The sequence below is a fragment of the Prenolepis imparis genome, unplaced genomic scaffold (genome assembly GCF_030444845.1).
Source record: "Prenolepis imparis isolate NDT839.2.m4 unplaced genomic scaffold, iyPreImpa1.0 SCAF_11, whole genome shotgun sequence".
NCBI lineage: Eukaryota > Metazoa > Arthropoda > Insecta > Hymenoptera > Formicidae > Prenolepis > Prenolepis imparis.
The window spans coordinates 3,378,767-3,394,599 of record NW_028141169.1 but is presented as its reverse complement, the minus strand read 5'-3'; the positions used below and the strand labels follow the sequence as shown (position 1 = coordinate 3,394,599).

The following is a 15,833-nucleotide window of genomic DNA, read 5'->3' as shown; positions in this document are numbered from 1 at the left end:
CGCACTGTGCGCCTGTGCGCCAGGACGCCGCCGATACCTGAGCGTCATCTGGCGCCCGAGGTGTCGTCGTTGCCATGACAACCGTCTCTTGCTTATTTATTTCGTGCGCTAGTTATTTTTCTCATTTTTTTCACTTTCAAAATGAAATCAGCATTGGCGGGAAAAAAGATGAAATTTGAAAGAGAATACACTCGTATTATGATATTTAACGTAAATAGGAGCACGAAAATGGAGGGAAGTTAATGTTAGAGAGATATTTTAAATAAAAATCGGGAAAGATAATAAAAGATAAAAATATTTCGTTGTATATGTTTCTCTCTGTAGATAGAAATTACTTTCTATGTATTTATTTTCTATTTTATATATCACACATTTTTCACGTGGACTAATTCGCTCGATACATTCGTACTGTCACTGTACAGATTTTTCAAACATACAAATCGCATTCAGGCTCTATTATTAATAATTTATCGTTAGTTTTTTTTTTTAATAACTTAACAATTTACATTAATTAAACAGTTGTAGGTGTAATAAAGCGTAAATATTGCCATGATACATTTGTAATATTCATGATAATATCGCGCAATTTTTCACTAAAAAAAACAAGTATTTTTACCTTTATGCTCTCTGGTTAATTTTTCGATTTCTGAACTACTGTGATTCCCTGTGATTCTTGATATTGTCTAATAAGTTGTTCTTGTACCTCTGGTACACAAGGGCTATATCTTGCATATTCCATAGTAAATTCCCCTTTACCTTGTGTAGTGGATCTTAGTTCGCCAACATATCCAAACATCTCATTAAGTGGCACTTCTGCAACGACTGTGAACCATCCTTCACTCACTTCCGTTAAATTTATAATTCCTCTTCTTTTATTAACTTGTCCTAATACTAGACCCTATAAAATGCATTACATCAGTGAAACTTTGATTAGGTAATACAGACACATGGAAAAGTTTGCAAAAAATAAAAAATATAATAAATAAATTAACGATAATTAAAAATATAATAAAAATATAAAATAAAAATAAAAACTATAATAAATAAATTAATGATAAATTATATATAATGTGAAATAAATTATATTAAGCAGTATTATTGTACCTGAAATTCCTCAGGGCCTGTTACTTCGACCAACATAATCGGCTCCAAAACTCGCCAGTTACCTATGTCAAAGACATCTCTGACAGCACCCTGAGCAGCTTGAAAGAAGGCGAACTCCGAAGAATCGACGCAATGGTGCATACCATCCTTTATCCTGAATTTGACACCAGTAATTTTGTGACCAGTGAGCATACCTTTTTCACACATAGATCTGAAACCTTTTTCTACGCCCGGAATATATTGTTTTGGAACATTGGTCCCTATAGTTTCGTCCGAAAATTCGATACTTGTGTTTTTCTGAGGTGGTAAGGGCTAATTGAAAACAGAAATTTTTCTTTATAAATAAACTGTTGAAAGATTATACACACATATACACAAAAAATGATATCTAATATCAATAAATATGGTAAATATCAATTATAAAGATGCACATATTTCATACCTCCATAATTCCACTCACACGAGCATATTGACCAGCACCACCAGATTGTTTCTTATGAAAATAATCAAATTCGCATGGTTCACATAAAGTTTCACGGAAAGAAACCTTTGGTCTTCCAAGAATGATTGGGCAATTATATTCACGTTCTAATCTTTGTGCATAAATTTCCAAATGCAATTCACCCATACCAGAAATTATACTTTCCTGAAAGGGACATATCTCAATGCTAAATATATTACAAAAAATATAATTTATGACATAGAAAATCTTACCTTGTTATCGGTATCATAAGTGAAGCGCAAAGTTGGATCTTCCTTTGTAAATCGGTTAATACCTTTAGCAAAATTGTCTCGATCTTTTGAATTCTTTGTTTGTATAGACATAGATACTACAGGATCAGGAACGTAAATTGATTCCATTGACAATTCTAGTTTAGAATCTTTGACAAAAGTATCACCAGATGCACAATCTACGCCAAATAAAGCAAAAATATCTCCTGCGTAAACTTCTGTCACATCTTCCATTTGATTTGAATGAAGTCTAACTAATCTTTGGGTTCGCACCTGAAATATAAAAGTAATAAAACAATTATCATGACATTTTTTAAATACATTTTTAGCAATAAATTATAAAGAAATGTATGCATGTGTGTGTATATATGTAAATATATAATTACCTTCTTTTTTGTTCTTGTATTATATACAGTATCTGTTTTTTTTAACATTCCTTGATAACAGCGGAAATACGTTAATTGACCGAATCTACCAGCCTCCAATTTGAATGCCAATCCAACAAAAGGATTTTTATCATCACGATCAGAATTCAAATTAATTTTAGTATATTCTCCACTGAAATAAAATAAAATTTATGTTCAAGTATGGTACAGTACACATAGATATTAATTATCATTAACATACAAAAAGCTTACTCAGATTGCTCTTGAAGAGCATAATTCTCTACTTCTCCTGGATTTGGTAAATAGTTAATTACTGCATCTAACAATGGCTGAACACCTTTATTCTTTAATGCAGTGCCAATTAATACAGGTGTAAATTTTCTTTTCAAACAGCTCCTACGTATAGCATCCATAACATCTTTCTCAGTTAACTTTGTATCATTTAGATATAATTCACCGAGTGTATCATCCACATTGCTCAATTGCTCGATTAATTCTTGCCTCTTTTCGTTTACCTCTAATAAATGTAACATGAATGTAGTAACTTTGTAAAGCAAAAGAGAGAAATAAATATGCCAATATGATTTTGAGATCTAATTTTATGTACATACCTGCATTCATATCCTTTGGAATTTCATCCTCTCTAACAAATTCCCCAAAATTTCCTTCAAAGTAAATTGCTTTTTGAGAAACTAAATCAACTATTCCCTTTGTATTACTTTCCAGGCCAATTGGTAATTGTATAAACGCAGCATTATGATGTAATTTATTTCTCATTTGCTGTAAGACTTTCTTTGGATTTGCGCCCATTCGATCTAGCTTATTGATAAATGCTAAACAGGGTACATTGTATCTCTTCATCTGTCGATTTACAGTCAAGGTCTGCGATTGAACGCCACCCACAGCACAGAGGACAAGTATAGCACCATCCAAAACGCGTAGAGCTCTTTCAACTTCCACCGTAAAGTCCACATGTCCAGGTGTGTCAATGATATTGATATTATGATCGTTCCATAATGTAAATGTTGCAGCAGATTGAATAGTGATTCCTCTCTGTCTTTCCAATTCCATGCTGTCCATAGTAGCACCCACATTATCTTTTCCTTTTACCTGACAGAAACAAGTATATATGTATATATATATATACAATAAAATTATAATCTCTTATTTTATAGAAACATTATAATATAACTATAATAGCATATATCAATTATAACAATCTGTGTACATATAAAAATACATATTAATAATTAAATTCTACAACTTACTTCATGCATTTCAGATATTCTACCGGTATAATACAAAATACGTTCGGTCAAAGTAGTTTTTCCAGAATCAATGTGAGCTGATATACCAATATTCCTAAGCTTTTCCAGTGGTTTATGCTCAGCAAATTTAGCATGCGACGACCAAAATCGCACATTTTGCTAAAAAAAAAAAAAAAACAAGCAATTTCATAAGTCGTAGTAAAGTTTTTTTATTAATATACGAAACCAGCTACAAATAATTTAAATATATAATTTAAATATTTATAGGTTAATAATCTTACTCCATAGATGCACGGATGCAATTTTGACAATTGACTTAAATTAATATTACGACTTAAAAGAGTCACGATAGTCATAATTATCAATTTTATCTAATACCGACTAATTTTTTTTATAGCTATAACTTTTTTGTCGGAATTTGTTGTACGATATTGCATGAAGCACCCACGATGTCCGACACTGTTACACACATACACACTATCAAAGTTTCACTAATGTAACATGCATTGCACTAAAAAAAAAACACATGTACTTGATTGAATTTATAAAGAACCTACATGAATATAAATTATACATTAATGTATGCGATTTAATTTAATAATATAGTTAAAAAACACAAGTTCACACAGAAATGTTATAAAGTTTTAAAAATTTATTACAATTTATGAAATTTTATTAATTACAAATTATGAAAATGTAATTAATTAAAGAGAATATTTATATATAAATATATAAATACAATAAAAAATGTAATTTATTGAATAGAATAAACTCATAATTGATTTATAGTTACATAGATTTAGAAATACAGAGAAAGATATCTACCTAAAAGATGAAAACCAAAGAAGTGTAGAACATTTATAATTTTACAAATATACAAAAAGAGTTGATATACATAAACGTTATACAAAATGTTTTAATTCTTATAAATCTTTTCGAAGTAGTCTCATGAAATTTTCTCAAATTTATTTTATATAACATTCAATTTCTTATATAGTCTAGTATGTTTGTTTTATTATAAATAAAGTGACAAAAATTTTCGACAAAGGACATACTTTATTATAAATTGCATAATCATTATTATTTATCTTAATTTTGTTAATAATAACATGTAGAATAAAGTACCGCGCAAAAAAAATATATAACATAAGAATTTAGGATATCTTCAACATAACATGACATAACATAACAAGTATATTCAACACATTTGAATAGTCTTCTTTTATACTATAGATATTTACACTGAACTTTTACAGGATCAGGAAAAATAATTTTCATATAACTTGATACAATTATACTTTGTGCTCAAATATATATCTTTTCATTCTATTTCTACTTTATAATTACCTATATTATAATATTAATGGCTTTGTATTAATTGTAGATTCATATATCTGATAAATATCGTTGCATATTAATAAACAAATTTGTTGCACAATTTATTTAAAACTTAAATTATACTTTATATGTGCGCGTGAATGCATAAAAAATAAATATCGAAAATTTTCATATGGAATATATAAAATCAATCAAAAAAGTAAGTTTACATTACTTTCATTCATAATTTTATACGTCTTTGAGCTAATAATATCAAATGGAGAATATTATATAAATATTAACATTAAGAGATTGTTGTTTTACATTACATAGAGATTATGTCTTTTAAATGTTGTGGAAAAAGTAAAAGACAATTACACATATTGAGATGTTAACAATATCTTATGACGTGATGTAAATGTGTCAATATTGATTGTCTGTTTATCAATTACACTGAATTAATTAAATCTACAAATATTGAATCGAAAAAAGCATTGATTATAAAGAAGATGATTTACAAATACTATATATGTAAAAGCGGGGTCATAATGAATAAACTCATTTCTTATATATTAACAAAAAAGAAAGGATTGGATAGTACGCTCGTATATTGATATAACAATTGATAATGTAATGGGCCAACTAAACGAGCAAGTTAATAGTTATTAAAAAGTTATGTTTATTGAAATTCTTACAACAAATTGGGGGTATACGTTATGACTGTACGCAGTCTTCCTCAGTTTCTCGCATTCTACCGACGAATTTGTCTTAAAAAAACGCGTTCCTCTCCTTTCATCTTATGGTATGAGATCATGGCGATATCCTGTTATCGTTTCAACCAACAATGAATTAACTATATGGCAAACATCAATATTCATAGTTCATCAACGCTCAAGATTTTAATTGTTACCACCGTTATTAATGTTAATTTTAATTTTAATTTTAATTATAAGTAGGAAAGAGGAAGACTGCGTACAGTCATAACGTATACCCCCAATTTGTTGTAAGAATTTCAATAAACATAACTTTTTAATAACTATTAACTTGCTCGTTTAGTTGGCCCATTACATTATTATCAATTGTCATTTCTTATAGTTCAGCGCCATATAGTTCACAAGTCAATTTGATTTTCTATTTTCTATCTGTAATGTGCACTTCTTGCCAGTCAATCATCTATTTCAGCAAAAGCATTCATGATGCACAAAATACGCTATCAATATAACATGACAAATCAATCGAATAGCATGAATTTCTAAATATATTTCTTCTTGTCCAAATTTCTTTTTAATTTTATTGTTTTTTAGTGTCTATATTATGATAATATATTTGCATTGAGTATAAAATCTTACTTATTTTTATATAGACATGAGTTCTCTCTCTCGCTCTCACTTTCTCTCACTCACTCACTCTTTCTCTGTACATAAATTGAAGCTAGAGGTATCCTACAACATTCCGCTGACTAAGTTATAAACATAAAGATTTTACAAACACATTAATATCATATCTGATTAAAAGCACGTAACATTTTTGGTACCAAGTTTCGTTGGTGAATGTTTCCCATCGTTATCACCGAGATCCATACCAAATGGCACTGAATTCCAAATGGCTTTGTCATTTCGATCGTCTTCTTCATTCAGGATATTGCACATCATACGATCGTCGTAAAGAGAAAATCTCGCCGTTGATTGCGCACGACCACGAATTTTCCTAACAGATGGTGGCAAATCACCGGGCGTTTTTATTCTCATATGTGGATCCTTTAAAGCATTGTTTACGTTTGAACCCACATTAAAGACTTCGTTAAATTTATCAGTGCTCTGTTGTCTGCTTAGATTGTTTTCTCTCTTTTTGTTTCTTAAATTTACAAGTGGCAAAGTAGAAGGACGTGCGTTAGATGTCGTGTTATCAGTCTCATATTGTTTTTGCTTCCCCGTGTGCGTCGTATTTTTGTCGTTTTTCTTCACTGGCATCGTCGAGGTAGAAGTTTTACCAACAATACCATTTACATACTTTCCTCCAGGCGAGATTGTTACATTTGTTTCGACAGTTTTAATTTGTATATTTTGCTTTGATAATAAATTAGACTTAGAATCCTCTCTGTCTATTTGGTATCTGCTATACGGATACATCTTTTTGTTAATGAGCAACTTTTTTAAATTGGGCCAGGCAAATAATTTTTTTCGTGGACTTTCTTGAAGCGACGAGTCTTGTATGTTCGTTTGTTTTCGCTTATTGCACGAAGTTGATCCTTCGTCGGAAATGACATTTTGGACATATGGTATAGGCGTCGCTGGTCTAAGTTGCGTTAATTGAGTAGTATGCTGACTTAAGTAATCGTGTGAAACCAGACCTTGTGCTTCTGTGGCGATCTTATATTGATCGTGACACGCATGTTTCAGCGACTTATCGACGAGAACGTTGCCATTGCAGCCCAAGTCGTCCAAGGAATCCGATTGTAACATTAAATTTCTCTCCATACATGGATTTCTGCCTTGATACGGCTGAAGCGTATGAGTATGATTATATGTCGCTACTTCGTTTGAATTTTTAACTGAAACACAAATTAAGAATGACAGATTAAGAATGATTGAAATGACATTATAAAATATGCAACGTTTATCAATATTAATTACTTACAACTGTGTTCATGAGCAACACTGTCACATGGTGATAATGTAACTAAGTTTTCAGCTATTGCGCTGTCATTAGTATTACCATCTTGCACCATGTTTAATGCAAGTTGAACAACATGCACATTGTCATGATGCGAGGACTCGCTATAAAGACTGTTTGTGGTTGAAGGCACTAAGGTGCAATGAGAATTCACCATTGGACTTCCATCAGTAAAGTGCATTGTTACTGAGATAAATTTTTGTTCAGAAATTATAAAAGGTTATATAATTTTCATTAAATATTAATAAAAGCCTTACCACGATGAGACTGCAATTCCGAAAGTCGTTCTTCTATACACAAAGCAGTTAAACGAGCTTCCGCATCAGCATCCCAGCAATCCTCCATAGTTTCCTTAATCAAACGCACCCCTGGTCTATCCACTAAATTACCCTCTAAAAGTGGTCTGGCTTTATTACGTGATACTAAAACTTGCATCTGTTCAAATGTTGGATGAAGACCTAAAAGATATATAATACAAAAAAATATATTTGTTATAATTAAATTATAAAATATAACAATATAGACATTTTAATATGATATTTAATATGTACAAACCTATTTCATTTTCATATGGCTGTTTATATTGCGGTACTTCTGATCCAGGAATATAAATGTCAGAACATCTCGTAACCAATTCCCAAAGAACTAATCCCATTGCATAAACATCTATCTGTTTTAAAGAACTTTCACAATCTCGTAAATTAACAGCACCTTCCAATACTTCTGGTGCCATATATCTCAAAGTGCCCACCTAGCATAACAGATTTAAATACAGATTTAATTATATTGTAATAATATAATCTTCAATATCTCTTATGAATGCTTAAATACTTACATCATTAATTGATTTTAATTCAGCATGCTGTTCCTCTCCATTAGAATAATACTTAGATCCAGAGATTTGAACTGCCAAACCCAAATCACAAATACAGCAAGTACCATCAGCTTTGATTAATATATTCCTCGAATTTATATCTCTATGTGCAATGCATGGTTTGAACTTATCTAAAAAGAGTAATATATGTGTAAATTTATATTTTCTCTACCATAGAAAAATTCTATAATTATATAATTTTATAATGAAATAATTTTTAATAAATTATTAACATGTATTTAAAAAGCGATTTTATATACCTACCACCTTTACGTATATCTGTATGCAAATAAGCAAGTCCTTTAACTATTGTAAGGCTCATTTTACAGAATGTAATCCAATCAATAGTGTGTGTTCGTAAAAAGTCTGTTAAACTACCACCTGGAGCAAAACTGAATACCAAAAGATATTCAACACTACCCTCCATGCTTATTCTTTCATCCATACCTGCAATTAAAATATTAATCAAATTTATTTCATATTTAGCTTAAAGACTCTGAAAGAAACTTAATATAATTTAATTAATCTTAATTCCAATAAAATATATATAATACCAACCATAATAGCTTAATAATGATGGATGCTCCATAAAAGGTAAACAATAAGTATCTCTCTCATTCTGAAAATAGTTGCGATAGTGCGAGGGATATATTTTAACTGCAACATCTTGATCTCCCATGCTACCTTGCCAAACTGATCCATATCGTCCTTGACCTGTAATACAATTATAATTATAATTTATAGAGAGAACTGAATTACTTATTTTATAATTTAAATGTAAATACATTAAATATAAGAGATTCATTAATTTTACACAGAATAGCAGTTAATGAAGGACATACCTACAATAGTTGTGAGTTTCAAATGATCAACTGTGTAAGTACCAGTTCTTAATGCTGTACTATCCATGAATTGATCATTATAAGGTATTGGTTTTCCTAATCTTGCTAAAATATTATTATGATACATTCTGTATATAACCATCGCTATGATACATATCACTAGTAATGTACATACTATGATGCTTACTACAATAAGCATCCATCGTTCAGAATTTGACTGTTCAAGATATTCTGTAGCTGGAAATTATTATGATGATTAAAATAATGTTTTTTGGTCTATATATATAAAATATAAACTATTTTATAATATAATTTATTTTGACATTAAAAATTGCTATTAATCTTATTAAACTTACTACTTGGCTGACTTTCTTGTGGGGAAAGAGGATTCAATCTTTTGTTATATAAGTAAGCAAGAGTAGAACTTGTAATATTAAGATTACAATAATCTCCATGACAGCAACAAAATTTTGTATTGTTCAAAGCTTTTGTGGATCTTTCAAGTGCAACACATTCTGTATTTTCACATTTTTGTTCGCCAGACTGTTTCCAGCAACCTAGTAAATATATCAAACAATATATGTCAAAAACAACTACTTAAATCAGATGACATTTATACATCAATGTTCATGCATAATAAATAATCTTATATACCTTGCGATAAAATTATAATTTCAGTACCATTTGCAGTCTTATCCTCTTGCCATAAGGCATGACAGAAATTATTACATGTCTCAAATTTGACATCTTCATTTACCTAAAAAATACATATTTTATTTTATATATTTTATTCAAAATATTTGCATGCAAGATATTGCATTCAAAATACTGCTCATGACTAAACTAGATAATTGTAATTGTTTAATATTATTTTTTAATAATTTATTGTGTGACCTACATTATGGTCACTGGATGCATCTTCAGGTACACCTGTCGAGCTCTGTCTCAAAGAAAGATTTTCAACATTTTTCTTTCTGCTGGCACACCTCCTAATGGCATTGACAGGGGCTAAACTTATGCCACACAGCAGTGTGATCAGTGCGATTGATACAATGGCTCTCATTGTGCTTTAGCAGGCCTCTTGAACCAGAACCACTTCAGCAGAAGTATAGCGCTTTAAGAATTGGCATCTTTCATCGCAGTAATACACAACACTGCCATTGAGATTCTGAGCTCATCTGCTTATTATATATAATATTTTAAAAAATTGACAAATAATTAAGGAAATAAAATAAAATATTTCTCACAGTTTTCTTTTATATTTTTTTGCTCTCAATAAGAAAGTTATATAAAACATTACTAATCTTTATAGTTTTTAAAAGAATAGAAATCTTGAAAAAAATTTTTTTGGGGTTTGTATTTGATAAAGTCACTATGTGTAAAATATATTTTCATATCTTAAATAATATTAATCGAATCGTGTCACACGTTTAATAATTCATATCCATCACATTATGCATCATCTTGTTTCTCAACATTTGATAAGTGTATATATATATATATATATATATATATATATATATATATATATATATATATAACATATATTCATTGAATAATTTTTTTGCAACTTTTGTCATTCCTTCAATTTAATTCTCACAATTGCAGAAAGATTTTCATTGACATTTCAGCCTGATTCAGAGTGATGTAAATTTATGTAAGCCAGAATATAATATAAATAATGCAAAATTTTATCCGTGATATATGACTGATCAGTCAGAATTCCTTATGTGACAGGAGTAGATATAACATCGACTGGCCGGGAAAATCGGTTGTGAAAAATTAACGTAGAATCGGTGTATTTAATAAGTAAGATCAAAAGCGCATTTTGTACGCCGTAGGAGAATCTGCCGCGGAAAATCGACGAGGATGAAAAAAGAAAATACACGGATGAACGCGTAATGCATTACAAACTAACGTAACGCGATAGGTCGTACTTACATTACGTTCGGCGGTCCTCGCGAGAGTACGAAAGGTCGTGTTAGCGGGATCGTCGTCGAGAACAACATCGCACACGGTCCCCTTTATTAAAACGTCGTCGAGCGCATCCGAGGTAAATAATGGGTCAGCCGAATATTCCGTACAGTATTTGACAGACAGTCCGTATCCCCCATTGAGAGTCGCGTCCCAATCACGCGTTCGCAAACGCATCCTCTCCCGCAACTTTCTTGTCCAGCGCGGATAAATATCGGCGAGTCAGCTGATTGGCGCGACGCGCTGTCAACCGCGGCCAATCAGCGCTCGCGTATTTCGCCGCTTCGAACAATCGTGCGCTCGACTTTGCGCGGGCAGATCGAGGCCGACGACGAATCGGATTGAGCGTCGTATCGTGCGTGTTTTTCGATGTGTATCGTGACGTGCAAATGGCGGTTGTCGTGGTGTTTTGTGTCGATGTTTCCTCGAAATTAACTACGCCATATCGTTAATACAGCGTTCGGCGAGCGAGCGAGTACGATAAATAAAGCGGATCGGTGCCGCGGTCGCGGATCGTTTCGTCATCATGGTGAAGCTGGTGAAGAAATTCTTCGCCGGTGATAAGGTGTTTGCGAAAGTTCGAGGTTACCCGCCATGGCCAGCCAGAGTGAGTATATCTCGGACGCGATGCGCTTAGCTTAGCTACGACAAAATAGAGAAATGCCTAAATACCATATGCGGCGCTCGATCATATCTCATCCTCCGCGAATATCCGATTACAATGATGCGAGGAGAGATGAGGATGAATTATTTATAGACTGCGTTATTAGATTGTCTTGTGTACGCGGTCATGTTTTTTTTAAGCTCGCGTTTCTCACGTTGAAGTGAGAAAAGCGCGGGATTTACATGGAATGAATAATATTTCGCTAAGTTGTATCTTACATAATTCATGCTAATTAGCATGTGTTGCTGTTTATATTTACATTAATATTAGACTCGATTAAAAAATTGATATTTTTTTTAGAATTTGTGTTTATAACTGCATATTATCTTCAAGATATATTATATGTCTATATAGAATTATATATATATGTATATTTATATATATATATATATGCACATATATATATTTTTTCAGCAAATAAACATATATATGTTTCAACTTTGCATATTATATACAAATTAATTAACACATATTATCTATTTTTTCAAGGTTGAAAAAGTTAGTGACCCAAATTCAAAGAATGCTAAATATAGCGTCTACTTTTATGGTACAGGAGAAACGTAAGTAATTTTATACATTGTTATTAAATTTAGTTTATTTAATATATTAATGTAGAATTGCTTTGTAATATATTAGTGTTTATCATTGTGTCTGAGAATATTTGTTGTATCATAATACTGTCAAAGAATGTTTTTATATTTAATCAAATATGGTATTAAATCTTAGGGCTGTTTGCAAGGTTGAGGAATTGTATACCTATACTGAAAACAAAACAAAGTTTTGCAAACCTATTCGACGAAAGTTTTTTCATGAGGGCATACAGCAACTTGAACAAGAACTTAAAAATGACAGGAGTAAACCTATGGCAGATATCGCTGCCATTAAAGGTATTATGACTAATATCACTTAAAATAAATAGATTCAGAAATAAACTAATTTGTTTTGTGTGCTTCTTTCTTTTTATTATTTAAATCTGTTATTATTGATGATAATAGTTTTGTCCAAAGGTGCTGAAACAACAGAATTACCAGCTGTTAATGCTACAGATAGTGACATGGAATCTGGTTCCTTAGTGATAGATGAAGGAGAGAAGAAGAAATCTTGGAAAAGGAAACCTCTTACAACTACCTCCAATACTCCTGTAAGCAATGTTTGTGTGTTTATTATTTGTATAAAAATAGTGAAAAAACTCGTGGAGTATTTAATACATGCTTTACAATATTGTGTAAAAACACAGTTATTGATAAATATACTCCAAAAGAGATTTAGGAATTGCCGACAAACATTTTTAAAGATTAAATAGTTTGTGCGATTGTTCCTTACAATTTGTTATTTATCACATATATCTATAAAAAAAATAAACATTACATTGAGAAATAATACATAATGATAGGATACTCCAGAAGTGAAGAAGAAACGTGGTAGAGGAAAAGCCACGAGTGATACATCGAAACAGGAAGCTGCTTTAGATTCACAAGGCGAGGAATCGCCTAAAGAGGTAGTCAGTCGCAGTGGACGCAAGATTAAACCAAAACGCTTTGCAGATTTCTCTAGTTCCGATGAAACTGAAACCAATGTGGATAAAAATGGTATATATAATATCTTTAATTACATAAAGTCTTCACAGAGAATCTATTATCAATAATTTACCCTTGTTACAAATTTTATATATAAAGTAAATATTTCATACAAAATTAGATGATAAAATATTCTTATTGAATAATCGATTTTCTATTGTTTTAGATTTTAATTTAATACACAATATGTATTTATAACAAATAATGCATTGAGTTTTAGAATATTAAACGTTTTAATTATGAAATGTATTTGCTATCAATATTATAAAATACTATCTACTTCAACATTTAAAATTATATACTATTTCTATTTAGAACATCCTGGACGAGGTCGTAAGCCGAAAAATGAAGATACTAATGAGCATCAAATAACACCAAATGTAATACATAAGAAAAGAGCTGCTATTGAAAGTAGGCATTTATAAATTTTATTCTATTAAATCGTTTAATTATAATCTTTAAAAGATTAATTTTTAAAGGATAATTTTTAAAAGATAATTTATTTAATTTACAGAACGAAACAATGAAGGATCGATACTTGATGGAACAGTATCTAGTGCCACATCCTCTGATACATCAAACCGTGTTATCTTAGCTCGTACATTTGCTGGAGAACATGTAGGCATTAAACTGGATAAGGAGATGCCGAAGTCCTTTGAAAGTAAAGAAGCTCGAACGCGATGGAATTGGGTAGTTGCCAGGAATGCTATGAAGCTCAAAGCACAATTGGAAAGTGGTGAAATTTTGCCAGAGGCGGTGAAGGACTCTCTAGATTTTAATGTATCCGTGCCAGAAGATGAGAACCGTCTAACAAAAGATGGAGCTGTTCATCGTAAAACATATAAACTGAGGTATGAAGAAATTTGTTATATATTACAGTGATGTTTCGTTAATTTTGGACCAATTGAACATTTTGCACTATATGGAGAGAGTATCTATTAATTTTTGTTTTGCAAGAATTTTCTGCTTTTATCCCTAAAGGGCCAAAATTAATGAGACTTTAATATATTGTAATTGTGATATTTAGTTGCTACAACTAATTGCTTATATGTACAACGTTATTTTCTAGGTGGCTTCGTATAGAAGCTCAACTCCTGCAATTAGATGCTCAAATAAAATCAAATCTGGGATTGGATCGAGCAAATACAGATAAATGTTTACAGGCGATGGACGAGATCTTGGCTCTTTCAATTGATCCTTTAATGTTGAAAAAACATCCCCACATTGTTGAAACAGTGAAAAGGGTAAGTAATATCTCAAACATTTTAATAATTTTTATAGTAAAGAATTTTTTTTTTTTTGCTAAATTAAGGAATTTTCTTACTTTAATTGAGGAATATATAATACTTTACGCCTTGAATACTGTTGAATACTGAATGCCTTGAATACATTAGTCTGATTCTTCTGTTTTGCATATTTTTTCTTTAATTAGTTATGTTTTTTATATTTTAGCTACGACGATATATTGGTAATTTAGGAGAATGGAAACTAACTGAAGAAGAAGGAGTATGTATAAATAATATATTTAAAAAATACTTAATACGCTATTATTTTTGTTTTATTATAATACATTTATAACATTCTTTCCAGGCTGTTTTCAAACAAAAAGCAGAACAGATTAGACAAAAGGCTGAGCATATATACAACAAGTATAAGGTAATTGTCATAATGCAAAAAAGTTTAAATATAATCATTTAAATTTGTTTCCTTTATCATATATTTACTAAAATTTAAAAATGTGCAGGCTATGTTTACTATACCTGAAGGTCAGTCATTTTGGCAATCATTTTCGAGTCAAGTCGGTCACTTCAAAGAATTGACAAAAAATATGCCTGAAGAGAAGGTGTTTTCATTGATGTCTGATCCTGCTTGTTCAGGTAATTTTGTTACTATTTTACGACTACTTATGAATAATAAACAGTTCGTTAAAATTACAACTCCTTTAGAAATGATACATCACAATTAAAAAATATATTCTGTGACATTCTAGTATATATATATATATATATAAATGCTTGATATGTGTGTATGTAGATGCAGGAAGATCAGAAGATTCACTTGCAGATGATAGTGCCAGTCAACTAGATGTGACAGCTGAAGCAGAATCTGTAACAGAATCAGAAGCAGGACATAAACCAGAAGCGGAATTTGAGCTGGAACCAAAAGCAGACACTGAATCTGATCCAGTAGTGCAAGCAGAAACAGAGGTGGAGTCGGAACCAGTTGCTGAAACAGAAGTAGAAGTGCCTACTAGAAGTGAGAGTCCCAAAAATGAGGAAACCAAGTAACATATATAAATTTTATTCAATAATATAAACTTTTGCTTATTTTCTTGTATATTATGATACAAAAAAAAAAAAAGAAAAAACGGATATATGATATATATCGGGCGCATTCATAAAGTTATATTTCCATTATGTTG

General features: G+C 30.9%; 3 protein-coding genes across 5 annotated transcripts; 1 reads left to right on the top strand and 2 right to left on the bottom strand.

The window, feature by feature from the left end:
- Positions 1-331: 331 nt before the first annotated feature.
- Mefg1 (mitochondrial translation elongation factor G 1) lies at positions 332-3,986 on the bottom strand. Its single transcript, XM_083049823.1, has 9 exons — positions 3,772-3,986; positions 3,491-3,649; positions 2,834-3,332; positions 2,475-2,739; positions 2,223-2,394; positions 1,819-2,109; positions 1,547-1,750; positions 1,105-1,416; positions 332-898 (listed from the first exon to the last, which is right to left on the bottom strand). Exons 1-9 carry the CDS (start codon positions 3,844-3,846, stop codon positions 632-634), a joined length of 2,244 nt encoding a protein of 747 aa, XP_082905949.1. The 5' UTR covers positions 3,847-3,986; the 3' UTR covers positions 332-631.
- A 625-nt stretch (positions 3,987-4,611) lies between these two features.
- Wit (kinase protein wishful thinking) lies at positions 4,612-11,337 on the bottom strand. Its single transcript, XM_083049074.1, has 12 exons — positions 11,138-11,337; positions 10,095-10,374; positions 9,851-9,953; positions 9,553-9,753; positions 9,197-9,433; positions 8,913-9,068; positions 8,619-8,801; positions 8,316-8,485; positions 8,036-8,231; positions 7,738-7,938; positions 7,445-7,666; positions 4,612-7,358 (listed from the first exon to the last, which is right to left on the bottom strand). The coding sequence occupies exons 2-12, from the start codon at positions 10,257-10,259 to the stop codon at positions 6,316-6,318; spliced, it is 2,877 nt and encodes a 958-aa protein (XP_082905200.1). The 5' UTR covers positions 10,260-10,374; positions 11,138-11,337; the 3' UTR covers positions 4,612-6,315.
- A 189-nt stretch (positions 11,338-11,526) lies between these two features.
- Positions 11,527-15,828, top strand: Jasper (JIL-1 anchoring and stabilizing protein). 3 transcript variants are annotated; one of them, XM_083049077.1, is made up of 12 exons: positions 11,527-11,777; positions 12,324-12,394; positions 12,561-12,721; positions 12,830-12,975; positions 13,228-13,423; positions 13,727-13,822; positions 13,926-14,262; positions 14,481-14,655; positions 14,864-14,917; positions 15,002-15,067; positions 15,156-15,288; positions 15,476-15,828. In XM_083049077.1, exons 1-12 carry the CDS (start codon positions 11,697-11,699, stop codon positions 15,697-15,699), a joined length of 1,740 nt encoding a protein of 579 aa, XP_082905203.1. In that variant the 5' UTR covers positions 11,527-11,696; the 3' UTR covers positions 15,700-15,828. The 3 variants fall into 3 exon arrangements, with proteins under 3 accessions (XP_082905203.1, XP_082905201.1, XP_082905202.1); XM_083049075.1 differs by having other exon boundaries at positions 15,446-15,828; XM_083049076.1 differs by having other exon boundaries at positions 11,528-11,777; positions 12,842-12,975; positions 15,446-15,828.
- The last annotated feature ends 5 nt before the right edge of the window (positions 15,829-15,833 follow it).

Coding starts and splice junctions, on each gene's coding strand:
- Wit (XM_083049074.1), bottom strand. CDS start 10,259: ATGAGAGCCATTGTATCAATCGCACTGATCACACTGCTGTGTGGCATA. Junction 9,069..9,196: donor GAAACTCACAACTATTGTAG/GTATGTCCTTCA, acceptor ATTGTATTACAG/GTCAAGGACGATATGGATCA. Junction 7,939..8,035: donor GCCATATGAAAATGAAATAG/GTTTGTACATAT, acceptor TATATCTTTTAG/GTCTTCATCCAACATTTGAA.
- Jasper (XM_083049075.1), top strand. CDS start 11,697: ATGGTGAAGCTGGTGAAGAAATTCTTCGCCGGTGATAAGGTGTTTGCG. Junction 12,976..13,227: donor CAACTACCTCCAATACTCCT/GTAAGCAATGTT, acceptor ACATAATGATAG/GATACTCCAGAAGTGAAGAA. Junction 15,289..15,445: donor GTCTGATCCTGCTTGTTCAG/GTAATTTTGTTA, acceptor GTGTGTATGTAG/ATGCAGGAAGATCAGAAGAT.
- Mefg1 (XM_083049823.1), bottom strand. CDS start 3,846: ATGACTATCGTGACTCTTTTAAGTCGTAATATTAATTTAAGTCAATTG. Junction 3,650..3,771: donor TGCATCCGTGCATCTATGGA/GTAAGATTATTA, acceptor TTTTTTTTTTAG/CAAAATGTGCGATTTTGGTC. Junction 1,751..1,818: donor CTTATGATACCGATAACAAG/GTAAGATTTTCT, acceptor TGTCCCTTTCAG/GAAAGTATAATTTCTGGTAT.